A 13,673-nucleotide genomic window follows, 5' to 3' on the forward strand; every position below is an offset into this window, starting at 1 on the left:
CACATACTATATACAGCTGAGTCCTAATTGCACTTTTTCAGATGAATGACAACTTCAGTCCCAATTTCATTACATTAAAGCAGCAATCCGCAGTAGAAACAATAACAACACGTCCTCCCCGTCCCTGTTTCAGTAAAAAGTGACGGGGCTTGAGAAATGTAACCACTCTCAAATTCGTAGACATAGCATGTTTTGAGGCTATATAGTGTTGGTTTACATTTACTTTGTTGACAAACATTGGAGTAAAAAAACAACACATTTTGGGTTCTGATGGGGTGCGACAGTTGAACTAAGCTCATGAGGCATTTCTAAGTTATATTCTTCAAGAATCAAGGGGTACATATCATGAAGTTCAAAAATGGATGTAGCAACTTCTGATTTGCCTCTTTAATTACTCCTTTATAGCATGCAAAGTCATTGCAGTAAATTATACTAGAAAATGTGCTGCGCCACAAAACACCTTAGTGAAACAGAAGAGTGGAGGAGCATGTCATATAATGTATCTGCTTACCTTACCAAGTATGAAGCCAGTTTTGGTTGATAAGAGTAGCTGGTAGAGTGTTAATGCGTGACGGTTTGAGGATATTACCACCATGTCTTCCTTCTCTTCATTTCCTCCTACAAAAAACATTTCCCACTACACTCACATTAAAGGCTGCGTCATCATCTGAACTAACACCTAATGAGGATGTACTGCAGGGGAATAACAGTGAAAAGTAATGATACAATCTCGTTGGACATTCAAAGCAAAAATAAGTCACACCACATGCTTCTTTCCTCATTGCATTTATTGCTGAAGGCTTTTATGAAGACGATAGCATCTGTACACTATCATATCAACACAGTGGCCATCTTAACTGAGGCCTGAGAGGGATGACCTGCAACGCCTCATTCTCATTGGCCAGCCTAATAAAGGGGAGGAGCACCACAGAATAGACACACAGCACCGGAGTAGGAGGAAGTTACCCCTGGTCAGGTGTATGATTTCCCCTCAATGTTAAAGTTAGAATTTGAGGTGCGTAAGCTGATCCCAGATCTGTGCTTAAGGGAAACAACTGTCCAGAGCCACAGTACCCCCAAGAGCTCTGAGAACAAGAGCAATAAAAACACAATAACACAATACAAAAAACACTACAATTAAAAACATGAATCTTTATTGTACAGTCTACTATTTACCAAGTATTTTCTTAGAAGTGTCATAGTAAAATGTTCGTTACATAATAGTTACCTTATCATTAATAATTCATTTTTGGGGGGGGGATTCATTAAATCCAGCACCATTAAAGTAAGTGCCAGAAAATAGCCATTGTCACCACATAATTTATGTGTAAATACCAGGCAAATACCAGCTGAAAGGGGGTGTTACTGGCTGTCACCGTCATTTCTGTATTAGTGGGGAAACGTGGAATAGAAAACAAAATGCACGCCAAACAGGCTTTTACACAGCTTGACATTCTGACTGACATTCAACCGTATTGGAAAGCAGGTGGGACATGGGTGAGAAGTTCACATAACTAAGTCTTTAGAGGCTGTTGGAGGCCTGATACCCTGGGTTACACAGTATGAGGTAGGAAGGTGCAAGGCTAAGACAAACTGCATACAGCAGCAATATACAGTACTTTAGCTTCTCGAATTCCCACCCCATACAGGTAACGGTCTGTTGGGGGTTATGACGATGAGGATGATGAAGAAAAGGCTGTTGCCAGCTGATTGCACTAGAGATGAGATCCGCCAATGGGATCGCAGTGTGGATGCCCTGTATGTATGCGTTCGAGGTCCATGAGGCAGGTAGTGCGGGTCAGAGTTACCCTCTACAGGTGATACAGCACTGTTTCTGGATGGACCTGAGGGAGCATCGGCCCAGCAGCTTCAGCTTGTCACAGAACCGAGACGACATGCTATTCTTCCTACACAGCGGACCTACACAATCACAACGCAGGAGAGGACAGGACAGACCACTGGCTTAGTTCAACTGCAATATACTGTACGTCGATCAACAGCATACATGTCAAACAAATATAGCTTCAGTATGAACTATTTCTTTATCTTATGGTGAAATATCCTTGCTAAATAGCCAACAGGGAGGGATGGGTGTTTGTCTTACCAGTGTTAGTCTGACACTCCTGCATGTGGCATTTCCTGAGTGTGTCAGGCCTGCTGCTCTGCTCACACAGACTGTTCTCCACAGAGTCGGAGTCCTCAACAACACAGCGCACCACACGATGCTGCAACCCCTCGCCACAACTCACAGAGCACTGACACACGCACAGAAGACAACAGACATTACTAACACACACAGACTTTACGCCACTTTAAACTATGCCACTTTATGTTTACATACCCTACATTACTCATCTCATATGTATAGACTGTACACTATACCATCTACTGCATCTTGCCTATGCCGTTCTGTACCATCACTCATTCATATATCTTTATGTATATATTCTTTATCCCTTTACACTTGTGTGTATAAGGTAGTAGTTGTGGAATTGTTAGGTTAGATTACTTGTTGGTTATTACTGCATTGTCGGAACTAGAAGCACAAGCATTTCGCTACACTCGCATTAACATCTGCTAACCATGTGTATGTGACAAATAAAATTTGATTTGATTTAGACACACTAGTCCCCACTGACAAATCGCACCATGCAATGCACACTCTGAACATGCAACAGTCACAAAGTTTGCACATACTGTAGGTAAATCAATATGCTGCAAGTGATGAACTGTAAGTAAATATGTTCCCTGGAACCTTTACCTCCTCCCAGTCCTGTGGGTCCCAGTAGCTGCAGGGCTGCAGGTTGCAGGTCTCTGTGTCGTTTGGCCTCTGGGTGGCGCTACAGCGCTGCGGCTCAGGGCAGTATACCAGCCGCTCCCTCAATCCACCACTACAGCTACGAGAACACTGGCGATGAAAGGAGTTCATATTTACAATCATATTCACAATCATATTCAAACTCATTTAATTTTATTAATACTAGAAAATAGCATATGGACCAAAGCCAGTCAGCATGTGTCAATATATGTGTCTCTCTGTGTGTGTGTGTGTGTGTGTGTGTGCGCGCATGTGTGTGTATATGTACCTGTCCCCAGGGGGAGGTTCTCCAGGGCTGGCAGGGTTGGGGACGACAGGACAGGGTGCTGGGCGGCCTGGAGGACAGGACTTGGCAGTGGAACGGTCTCAGTGGACGTCCCTTCTGCTCGTCCACACACTGCACCTCACGCTGCCTCCTCCCCACCACCTCACACCCCTTCGGACACTACAGAGAGAGAGGGAGAGAGAGAGAACGAGAGGGAGAGAGAGAGAGCCAGTATAATACCTTGTCTGTCCTTCTTATTATGTGATTTGTAGGCTTTTATTTTAGAGTGGTCCTCGACTCGGCATGTAAAGGACATCGCATTTCATATGGCCATGCAACAATGTCACTACTACACTTGTTTCTGCTTTAACTGACGTGTTGCTGTCTTGCGTAGTTTTAACAAGGCAAGTTGTAGAAAAGTTGCAGAAACTTGCAGTTGCTAGAGCATGGTGTATGCAAGACCAGGATTGTGGGTAAAACTCCCCGGGACCAGCCATATGTAAAATGTATGCACACATGACTAAGCCGCTTCGGGTAAAAGCGTCTGCTACATGGCATATGTTATTATATTAGCTATAGAAAGCAGAGACAGTCAGGTACAGTGTGTCCAGGCTACTGACCTTGCTCCAGTTGCCACTCAGCCAGGTGACACAGGGGCGCAGGTGGCAGGTGCGAGCTGGTTCTGGTCTCTTCAGGTTGGCACAGTCCGATTCCTGCTGTGAGCTACACAGCACTGGCCTCCACACTGCCCCCAGGCCACACGACGTTGAGCACTGGCCCAGACAACAGGCGAGAAGAGAGAGAGAGGAAGACGGAAAGTATGTAGTACAGCATAGAAATGTTTCTGCCTTGTGATTGTTCACTATAAGGGTTACAGACTGTTACATCAGTGATTCTAATAACCAAAATGCATTGTATGATTATAGCAGGAATGGGCAACTGGCGGTCCACCCCACCATCAAAGGCCCTCGGATCAATTCCCACTACCCCCAAAATAAATCAATAATACAAATAAAACAAATGTAGGAACTCGAGTCAGTGTCTCAACGTACTGTTGTGAGTTAGAATAGTAGAATGCGTAAGGTGCAATTTAGAAACGTGTCAACAGTTTATCTCTTGTTATTGCCAGTCACTGATAGTCAGTCAATTAGCCCATGTCAACTAAATATTTTTAGATTGCTAAGTTAGCTGGCCGCGAAACTATCTAAACTGGTTATCAGGGTCGAATTACCGGCCGGGGGGCCCCCATTGATTTTATTAGCCAGTTTCACTCAGATATCATATTTAAAATGGCAACCTATAGCAAAATGTGTAGAATTGCATGAAATTTGTTATACAATTGCAAAATCTTCTTTCCGCCCCATGTAAAAATGTGTAGAATTGCAGCAAACTTGCTTTAAAACTGCAAACATTTTCTCTACAGCCCATGGCAAAATGTGTAGATTTGCACGAAATGAACTATGGTATGGACGTGGGTACGCAGATCCACCAGCAACTGCGGCCCCTCATGATGAGTTCAGATTTTTGTGTGACCCCCATCCCTATACAAGTTGCCCAACCCTGGCCTATAGGGTCATCAACAAGCTCATAAACACAGAGGGTTATTTTCTCCTGTACTCACCTCGCTCCAATTACCCACCAACCAGAACACCTCCATGCTGATTGGCTCTTGGGCGTTCAGGTAACCATAATCACTGGCGAAGGTCACTACAGTACTCCCTGGTCTCTGCTCCTGACCTTTGCCTTTTGAATGAGGGGAGGGGCTTTTAGAACCCGAGGCAGGCCCTTTAGAATGTGGGCCTGGCTTTATAGAACGGGGAGCAGCGCTGCCACTCTTGGGGGTCTCAATGGGCTTCTTCCCTTTAATGATCCTCACAGTGGGGCCGGGGGCCTCTGGGGTTGGGCTGCTGACGTACGGGGCATCGCTAGTGTGGGAAATGCCTTCTGTAATGGGATACAGTCCTTGTGTAGTGTGGTAAGGGGCTATAAGTGTACTCCTCATCCCCGCTGTGTGTGCCCGGGGTATAGGGGTGGTGTGGGGCACCCTGGTTGTCCGTTTGGTGAAAGGGTTGATAGAAGGGGTGGTGTTGGGGGGAGTGAGGGTGTAGCGGCTGGTGTTCATAGCCCAGTGCGCAGTGCTGGTTTGTGGGGTTGAGGGGGAGGTAGTGAGGGGTACTCTGGTTGTGTGTTGGGTTGTACGTGATGTTGTTGGGACGCTTGTGTGTGGTGTGGATGTAGGGTGTAACCTGGTGGTGGTCACGGTGGGCGGTGATTGGATGGGGGTCCTGAGAGAGGATTCCGTGGTAAAAATGTCCAGATCTGTAAGCCCCTCCTCCTCTGTAGTCACATCCTCCACCACATAGTCATACCCCGGGGTGTACGTAACCCCCAAATCTGGAAACACAAAATCAGCTGCACTCCCCTCCTCCTTTTCCTCATCCTCCTCTTCTTTCTCTCTCATGTCCCTCTCCCCGTTCTCTGTTTCAGTAGTACTGGTCGTAATAAACGCCCGGTCCTTGTCCTCCACATGCCCATTCTTCACCACATGGTTATCGACGTCAATGATATCAGTGGCTGTGGAGGACCGTTGGAGGGGCTTGGTGGTAGAGGTGGTGATGGGGGTTGCAGTTCTCTCAGTCACTGTAACAGTGCTGGTTCCGGGTGTAGCGGTGGTGCTGGTGCTTTTGGGGCCCCGGGTGTGCGTAACTGGCTGCCTGGTTGGGGGTCTCTTGGGCAGGTAGACACGCCGGTATTTAGGGGGTGGTCCCGGGCGCCGTCGGAGGCCTGCGCTTGGGCAGCTCTGCAGGGCACACAGCGACTTGGAGCGAGGCATGGTTTTGATGTCACACTTTTTTGGGGGTGCGGTCAGGCAAGTGACCGTCCGGGTGCGCACACTACCACCACATGTCACTGGGCACTGAGAGAGAGAGAGATTAAATAGGTTAAAAACAGAGCAAGAAGAGAGAGAGATTAAATAGGTTATTAACAGAACAAGGAGAGATAGATTAAATAGGTTATTAATAGAGAGAGAGAGATTAAATAGGTTATTAACAGAGTAAGGAGAGAGAGAGAGAGATATGAAATCGGTTATTAACAGAACAAGGAGAGATAGAGAGAGTGTCAGAGAATGGGAGAGAAAGGAGAAGAAGAGAATAGTACCATGCTCCAGTTGCCCGCAGCCCAGTCGGGTCCACAGAGCTGGTCTCTGTTGCAGGGAACCACAGGTTTGGGTTTGAGCAGCTGTTTACAGTCCCCAGAGTGGAGCACCCTCTCCTCCCCGGCCACCGTGCGCACACACAGCACTGTGCGCTTCCTCACCCCTCCCGAACCACAGGTGGCAGAGCACAGCTGCCAGCGCCCCACCCACCACCTACACAGGGGGAGAGGAGAGAGAGTGTGAGATAAGGGCCCTGAACAAATTTGTGTTGGTCTGATTTGCTTCTGAAATGAATAGGTGTCAAAAAACAACAGGGCCAACAGTCAACAGACACTAATAACACCTGTTGAGTTAATGCGCTTTTTAACTGTATTTATATGAGATCAGCATTAATATTGCAGATAGATTGTGGGTTCCATCAATTTAATTGTTTGCATAATTTCTAATCACATTTATTTAAATGTTTTATTTATACTCCCCTCGAACCCTACGCTGATTGGAGTAAAATAACAGACAACAATACTTCTACTGCTACTTACAGCTATTTTCTCTCACATCTACGGTACCTGTAGTTAAATAATTATACATATATTCCTAATTTCTTCAAGTGCTGGATTTTCACCCACAGCGGCCAATCCACCATTCTGATCTTAACTCCAACCCTCCGATGTTCACTGACGAACCCATCTTTCCCAGTATAATGCCATTTTGTTATTTCATTTTTAATACATTCCTCCATTTTACTATGATGTCTTATTAGGGTACTGAACCTCCTTATTTGTAACATTACCGATATTGCCCTAAAAATAAACACCTTACCCAAGAGTATAATGATATTTCCCATTGACGGATCGTGGTTTTTCAGATCCCGTAACAATACAGTTTGCTGTTCCATCTGAACCCTGATATTATGACATAACAACCATGCCTGGACCTGACTCTGCAGTCTGCACAAGGCTGACTGTTCAATGCCCCATATATTGAACATTATTTTTGTAGCAAGCATTTTATATAATAGCGTAAATTAAAACAAATGGAATTGTGTCAATTGTTGTTTTATATGTCAGTTCATAGACCTGTTGCCAAGGTATGAGGACATCAAAGACCTGTTCCCAACTGACTTCAATTTTATACAGCATTGCTGTTAAACCTTTTAACTTTAAGTGATTTATGCTAATCATTTTTAGCCATTTATGATTTTTAATGGGTGTCAGAGAGACTAATTATTTAATTCCTTCTTTAAGTAACTGCGATATCTCTTTATAAACTGCGATATCTCTTGAGAATGAATCAGTGTAATCTTCCCGGAAATGGATAGGTGTTTCCCTCTCCACGGTTTCAAAATTCGATCTATTTTGCTAAGTTCGCTAGTTGCAAGATCGCTCAACTTTTCCTGGATATGTACACCAAGTACATAGACTTTACTATCCACCCATTTCATCGGGAGACCACATGGCAATTTAAAAGTTTATATATTTTAAAGATACAACCCATAATATACTACACTTATCATAGTTGGGTTTGAGTCCAGAGAAACTGGAGAAATTATCCGGGTCCTCAATGAGGCCCTTCAGGGTTGAAGACTGAGGACTCAAGAGAATCACTTGAATCATCGGTGTACATTGAGCCTTTTGTCTCTAATCCATACATTTTTAGCCCCTTAATGTTATCGTTCGATTTTTAATGCTAACAGTTCCTAATAAATAGGTATGTTGACAGAGGGCAACCTTGTTTTATGCCTCTTGACAATTCAAAGTTCTCAGAGAAGTAACCGTTAGTTATTATTTTACATAAAGGATTGTTGTACATTACTTTTGCCCATGATAGATTATCCATAGTTATTAACAATGTAACTGAGTTACAGTGTTAAAAACATAGAACTATAGTAGAAATAAGACAGGTGTTATAGAGTATTCGTCATAGTAATCGGGAAACTAAGGAACCTGGCGGGGCAGTCCATGTTCTTGCACTTGCGATGTCGGTCCTCTGGGCGGCTCTCTGGGTCACAAAGAGCCTCATCGACCACGCCCACCTCCAACTCAAAACACCTGACAGGCTGCTGCTGCTCACCTGGACGTCACAGAACACAGGCAGGGAAAGGTTTCGGTAGATGCTAAGTGGGATCCTTGGGATGACCCTAACTTAAACCCTAACCTTAACCTGTTAAATGTAAACTTCAATGGAGTTGGTTCGTCCCAAGCATCCCACTTAGCATATAATAAAAGGTGTCTGTCTGAATAATCACACTGTATGCTCTGACACTCAATACTGCTCACCTGTCTGATTAGACTGTAATAAGTCCAGACCATCAGAATCCAAAATCCACATCTCTCAACATATGATAAGTTAACACAGGGACTACAAATAAAAAGCATATCATAAGTTGTTTAAAAGACAACCCCTCACCTAGCCCACAGGTGGTGCTACAGTCTGTCCAGGCCCCATGCCTCCACCTGTACTCCGACTTGATGACCTCATTTCCTGTCTGGCGGTTCCTCTTGATGGTGTACTCATACTTTATACCTGGATTCTTTTCCTGGTACAGCAACTGGACAACAGGAAACACACACTAAATGGTTAGGCTGTGTGTATCATATCTGAATCCTGATCTAGCTGGTCAATATCTAGCTGGATTTTTTTCATGTGTATAGTGTGTATGGTGTGTATACCTGGATCATGACCGGTTGTTTGGTGGGTCCAGGGGAGGTAAGGTTCTCCAGGTTCCCGCTGCGCTCGTAGTAGAAGGTGGTTCCGCCTGCCTTGTACTCTCCATTCCATTGGATGATGTACTCGCCATTCAGGAAATACTCCTCTGACCCCTGACCCCGCAGAGCCAGAAAGTTCCCTGCCTCCTCCATTTCCTGGACCACAATGTCACGTGCCCCCTCTGGGATCACTCCCACGTCCACGTAGCCTGTGACAGGAGGAAGGAGAAGAAGGCGAATCAGCTGTGTTAGTGCTGGGCTGGAACAAAAACCTGAAAACCCTGTGGGACCCTAAACCTACAATGGTATCAAAGCTAAAGAAATGAAATGCAAGCAGAGGCATGACAAAGACACTGTTAAACACAGAATGAATCATGGTTGCAGGTTGCAACGTGGGAGAGGCCAGAGCTTACAGAGGCCACCATGGCAGCCAGCTATATGGTTACACCAACATCCAGACTTCCAGACTCTCTGTGATCTTTAATAGAGGGTGGGAGAGTGGCGTGTGTGTGTGTGTGTGTGCCTTGGGTGGCGGGGTGGGGTAACCCTGTCTCTCGTCTGTAACAGTGTGTGTGGGAGGGCACTGCTCTGGTAGGGTCTCTGTTTTTTAATAGTGTGTGGATGTGTGGGGGAGGTGTTGGTGTGTGTCTGTTTGTGAGGGTAAAGGAGGGGGGGTAAGCATTACTTTGGATCTCAGCTCTGCCCTTTGAAGTTTCATACATCTGAGCCGGAGGGTGTCCGTAAAAGGGCACTGGAGACACACACAGACACACACACACACACACACAGTGGATGTCTGGGAGGTAAGGTTGAGATCTGGGTCTGCATTCCAAACATAAAGCTCACTCCCTTCTCCCAGTCCTGGATGACTTGTCCTACCATATATGAAGGGATCATGCAGCCAGCACTGGAATGCATCTACCTACTACCTGCAGTTTGAAAGCTTATTTCCTGCAATTCTACACTTTTTGCCGTGGCTCAGAGAGAAAAATGTGCTGTTTTATAGCTCATCTAATGCTATTCTTCACATTTTGCAATGAGGCTGAGAGAACATTTTGCGGTTTTAAAGCTAATTTCATGCAATTATACACAATTCTATATGCTATCTGGGGGGCCCACAATCCAAACCCCCCTCTCCCCCCCAATAAAAAACATTTGGTTAGGGGCCCCGGGGCACCTGCCCTGGGTGCCCGTTTGGTAATCAAACCCTGTGCTCCGGAACTTCTTATAGTGAGTGGAGTTGTTGCCATATATTCAAGGCTTGAATGCAACATCTGAATGTGATATGTGAGGAACAGCTGCTTGGAGATTTATTATAAATAAAAACTGTGACTTCAGGTGAAGGGCGCAGATCAAGAATCTTTGTTGGAATGTGGCCCTCACAATCAACTAAAATAAATAGAGCAAATAATCAGGGAATGATTCTATTCTGTCATGGATGATAATAATTAATACTGACATTTGGTGGTGTGCAAACATATGATCATAATCCTGTTCAGTTATTTTATTCTATAATATGGGATGGAATCAATGTTGATTTTATCTTTTGCAAACATTATGTCATAAATCAGTTAATCTATTCATTTCATACCTGCTCCCAAAAAGGCTCTTAAATTTGCATCTTCATTTACAAATCAAAACAAATTGCATGGATGGACATTTACAGGAATAAAACTTAATACTGACGCGGTTGTACAATTCTAATGCACCCTAACACGACAACTTTGATCCGCATAGATACTATAATCATCTAGGCCACAGGGATTGGTGGAAGTCATTTTTCCCCCCCCCGCATTCATGTAATGATGGCACTGAAGCGGACACATTGAGCACACATTTGGCATGCCAAAGCTTGTTGTACTAATTACATACACCACCAACAAAGGTGATGGACACAATTTTGGATTTGAACTTTCCTGACCGGAACAGTCACTCAATACTGGAATATATTCAGTAACTGAAAGTATGGGGTGCACGTCCAACTGACGTGAGTTCGTGTGTGTGGTGTAACGTTACTCATTCAAATAACCCCATGGAATGTCATAATAAAATGATAGGGATTATATTAATTATAAGGATAATAGATTGAAGATAGTATAAACTGCTGATCGCCTCATATGGGAGCAGGTAGCACAAATCTATTGATTTGTGCTAATGCTAGCTAGGTAGGTTTTGACATTTTGGTAGGGCCGTGCCAGTTCTAGCTAAATCTCAGAATATAATTCATTATAGGGCTAATAGATTGAAATTGGTATCAATTGCGGATCTCCTCTCATGGGAGCAGGTAGCATTATTAGTCTATGTTCGCTAGCTAGTTAGTGTCATACAGGTTCAATTGTATCACTTTCCAAAAAGAATGATATGATACCAAGGTAAAAGGTAGTAAATGCTCCATTTACCTTGGTTTCACAGTAACTTCTTGCAGTTACTGCTAATATGACCCCCATTTTCTCCAAAACACAACACAATAGAGGCAGGATACTAGTCCACATGATTAAGCATGTATTTTATGTAGCGAAAATCACAACAACTAATGTTTTGACCATATGAGCAGTTACTGCCTTTTTGCATGGTAGGGCAGTATAGTAAGCTACAATAATGTCCTGCTCTGAAGAAAACCTATCAATCTATCTTTCTCTCTGGCTGTGAGGTCACGGAGGTCACTAGTGAGTCATTCTCTCAAAAATGCAGATGTACTGGAGTCAGACCGACAAATATGCCAAAGACAGCAAGACAAATAACTGTATACACACACAATACACACACACACACACACACACACACACACACACACACACACACACACACACACACACACACACACACACACACACACACACACACACACACACACAGATGGAGGGTAGCTGCCAAAAACAGCAGAATAAACAGCTGTATACTCCCATACAGAGTGCTGCCATGACAACCTCATGGCAACAACACAATGACAATCCTGTAACCAGTGCGTGAAGACGTTGTGGGAGATGTTTTGGGGGTATGGGAGGAGAGATGAGACATCAGGGAGATATTTAGGAAGGAGATAGGAGACTCACCGAAGCCATCCCCCCCATCAAAGGTCATCTGGACAGTCTCACAGGAGGAACCATCGCCCAGACACACTCCACAACGATCCTCTACAGCGTTAGAGTCTATACCATAGTCACAGCCCACCTCCTACACACACAGGTCAAGAATTATGCATGCGTGCGCGCACACACACACACACACACAGACACACACACACACACACGGATAAGGTAAAGATTCAAGGTAATCAGATCAGGTACACACAGAGATACACAGACGGAAGGAAAACAACGAACAGATTCCCTCTCAACTCCAACAGGCATAGACCCTATCTTAAATATATCTCAGGCCCCATGCTCTCTCCTTGCAGAGACAGGACTTATGCTGCGGTCATAACATCTCGTAAATTGGTAAATATGAGCATACGACTGGGGAAAAAATCCCTCCAAATCGTAAATACTAGTGGAAAACTCATCTATCATCCCTGAGCGCCAACTTCTCCCACATGCTGACCTCTGACGTCACCTACTAAGGAAATGACCTCAGCAGTTAAATGCAACAACAAAACATTATTTATAAAAAGCATACTATTAATATGGTTTTAAACACTATCATTTGTTTACAAGCATGATAGCTGTACTTCTAGTTTATGGTTGAAGAGGCGTGTTTGCCATTAGCCAATCGGCACTTCTCAACGTGTTCAAAGAACGTGAATGCATCCAACTTGTATTTACGACTTCACAACTGGTAATTACCACATTCCCACATGGTTATGAACGCAGCATAATACCTACTTTCTTCCACCCTCCCCCTTCCCCCTGTCTCACTCTCTTACCCAGCCACACTACCTTGCACACTCCGTTGACACAGAGGCTTCTGGAGTTGTTGTTCATGAAGCAGGGAGTTCCATCTGTCACAGCATCCAGCATCTTCTCAGAGAAATGCTCATCCACAGGACGACAATGCAGCTCACACGGACTCGCTGGGCAAGGCACGGAAGAGAAGTTTAATTATTGAAAGGGTTAATTCCCTTTTGAGTTTTGGAATAGTATTGGAAATGCAGGGAATATGCTGCCCCCTGCTGCTAGATACATATAATCACAACTCTTGGAATGATGAGGCCTGTGTATATATATACGTGTGTGTCTCGCTGTGTTTACTGTGGTATGTGTGTGTGATGATTTTAGCTCTTACATAGGCTGGCCACAGGGACCCACTCGTAGAGTTCGTTCTGGTAGGGCACTGTGTCAAATTCACTACACAGCATTTCTCTGAAGGTGGGTTTGGCGTTTTGGCATGGTTTGGTGTTACAGATATGGTAACGCCTCCTCTCGCCTGTACAGTACTTCCCACCAAACTCTGGTCTGAGGGAAACAAAGGACCACACATTTTAATCAATTATGGAAAGAGGGGAGGTGGAAAAAGGAAAAGAGGGAAGAGGAGATGGAGGAGAGAATAAGCGAGGATAGGAAAGGAGGCAGATGTGGGATCAGTTCTTACTTGGGGTGGTTACACTCCCTGTGAGCAGACTGCACCCCGGCCCCACATGTCCTGGAACAGTGAGACCAGCTACTCCACTGTCCCCAGTTCCCATTCACTGTCTCCGGTAGCTTCCCTACGATAACACACTCCCCTGAGATACACCACTGACAGAGAGAACACATACACACATAAGAGAGGACATTCTAAACACCATCGCAA

The 13,673-nt window shown here is 44.6% G+C and overlaps 1 protein-coding gene across 1 annotated transcript in view; it reads right to left on the bottom strand.

Annotated features, from left to right (window-relative positions):
- Window positions 1-1,042: 1,042 nt before the first annotated feature.
- Window positions 1,043-13,673, bottom strand: part of LOC120051787 (A disintegrin and metalloproteinase with thrombospondin motifs 12-like) — a 39,885-nt gene continuing 27,254 nt past the window's right edge. Inside the window, exons 12-26 of the mRNA XM_038998679.1 lie at window positions 13,473-13,618; window positions 13,167-13,336; window positions 12,821-12,954; window positions 11,999-12,119; window positions 8,910-9,154; window positions 8,647-8,788; window positions 8,184-8,310; window positions 6,243-6,453; window positions 4,705-6,000; window positions 3,704-3,856; window positions 3,087-3,263; window positions 2,762-2,908; window positions 2,105-2,255; window positions 1,809-1,920; window positions 1,043-1,085 (exon numbers count right to left, since the gene is read on the bottom strand). Of these exons, the coding sequence (XP_038854607.1) occupies window positions 1,043-1,085; window positions 1,809-1,920; window positions 2,105-2,255; window positions 2,762-2,908; window positions 3,087-3,263; window positions 3,704-3,856; window positions 4,705-6,000; window positions 6,243-6,453; window positions 8,184-8,310; window positions 8,647-8,788; window positions 8,910-9,154; window positions 11,999-12,119; window positions 12,821-12,954; window positions 13,167-13,336; window positions 13,473-13,618 (3,375 nt within the window). The remainder of the gene's footprint in view (window positions 1,086-1,808; window positions 1,921-2,104; window positions 2,256-2,761; window positions 2,909-3,086; window positions 3,264-3,703; window positions 3,857-4,704; window positions 6,001-6,242; window positions 6,454-8,183; window positions 8,311-8,646; window positions 8,789-8,909; window positions 9,155-11,998; window positions 12,120-12,820; window positions 12,955-13,166; window positions 13,337-13,472; window positions 13,619-13,673) is intronic.

The sequence above is a fragment of the Salvelinus namaycush genome, chromosome 1 (genome assembly GCF_016432855.1).
Source record: "Salvelinus namaycush isolate Seneca chromosome 1, SaNama_1.0, whole genome shotgun sequence".
NCBI lineage: Eukaryota > Metazoa > Chordata > Actinopteri > Salmoniformes > Salmonidae > Salvelinus > Salvelinus namaycush.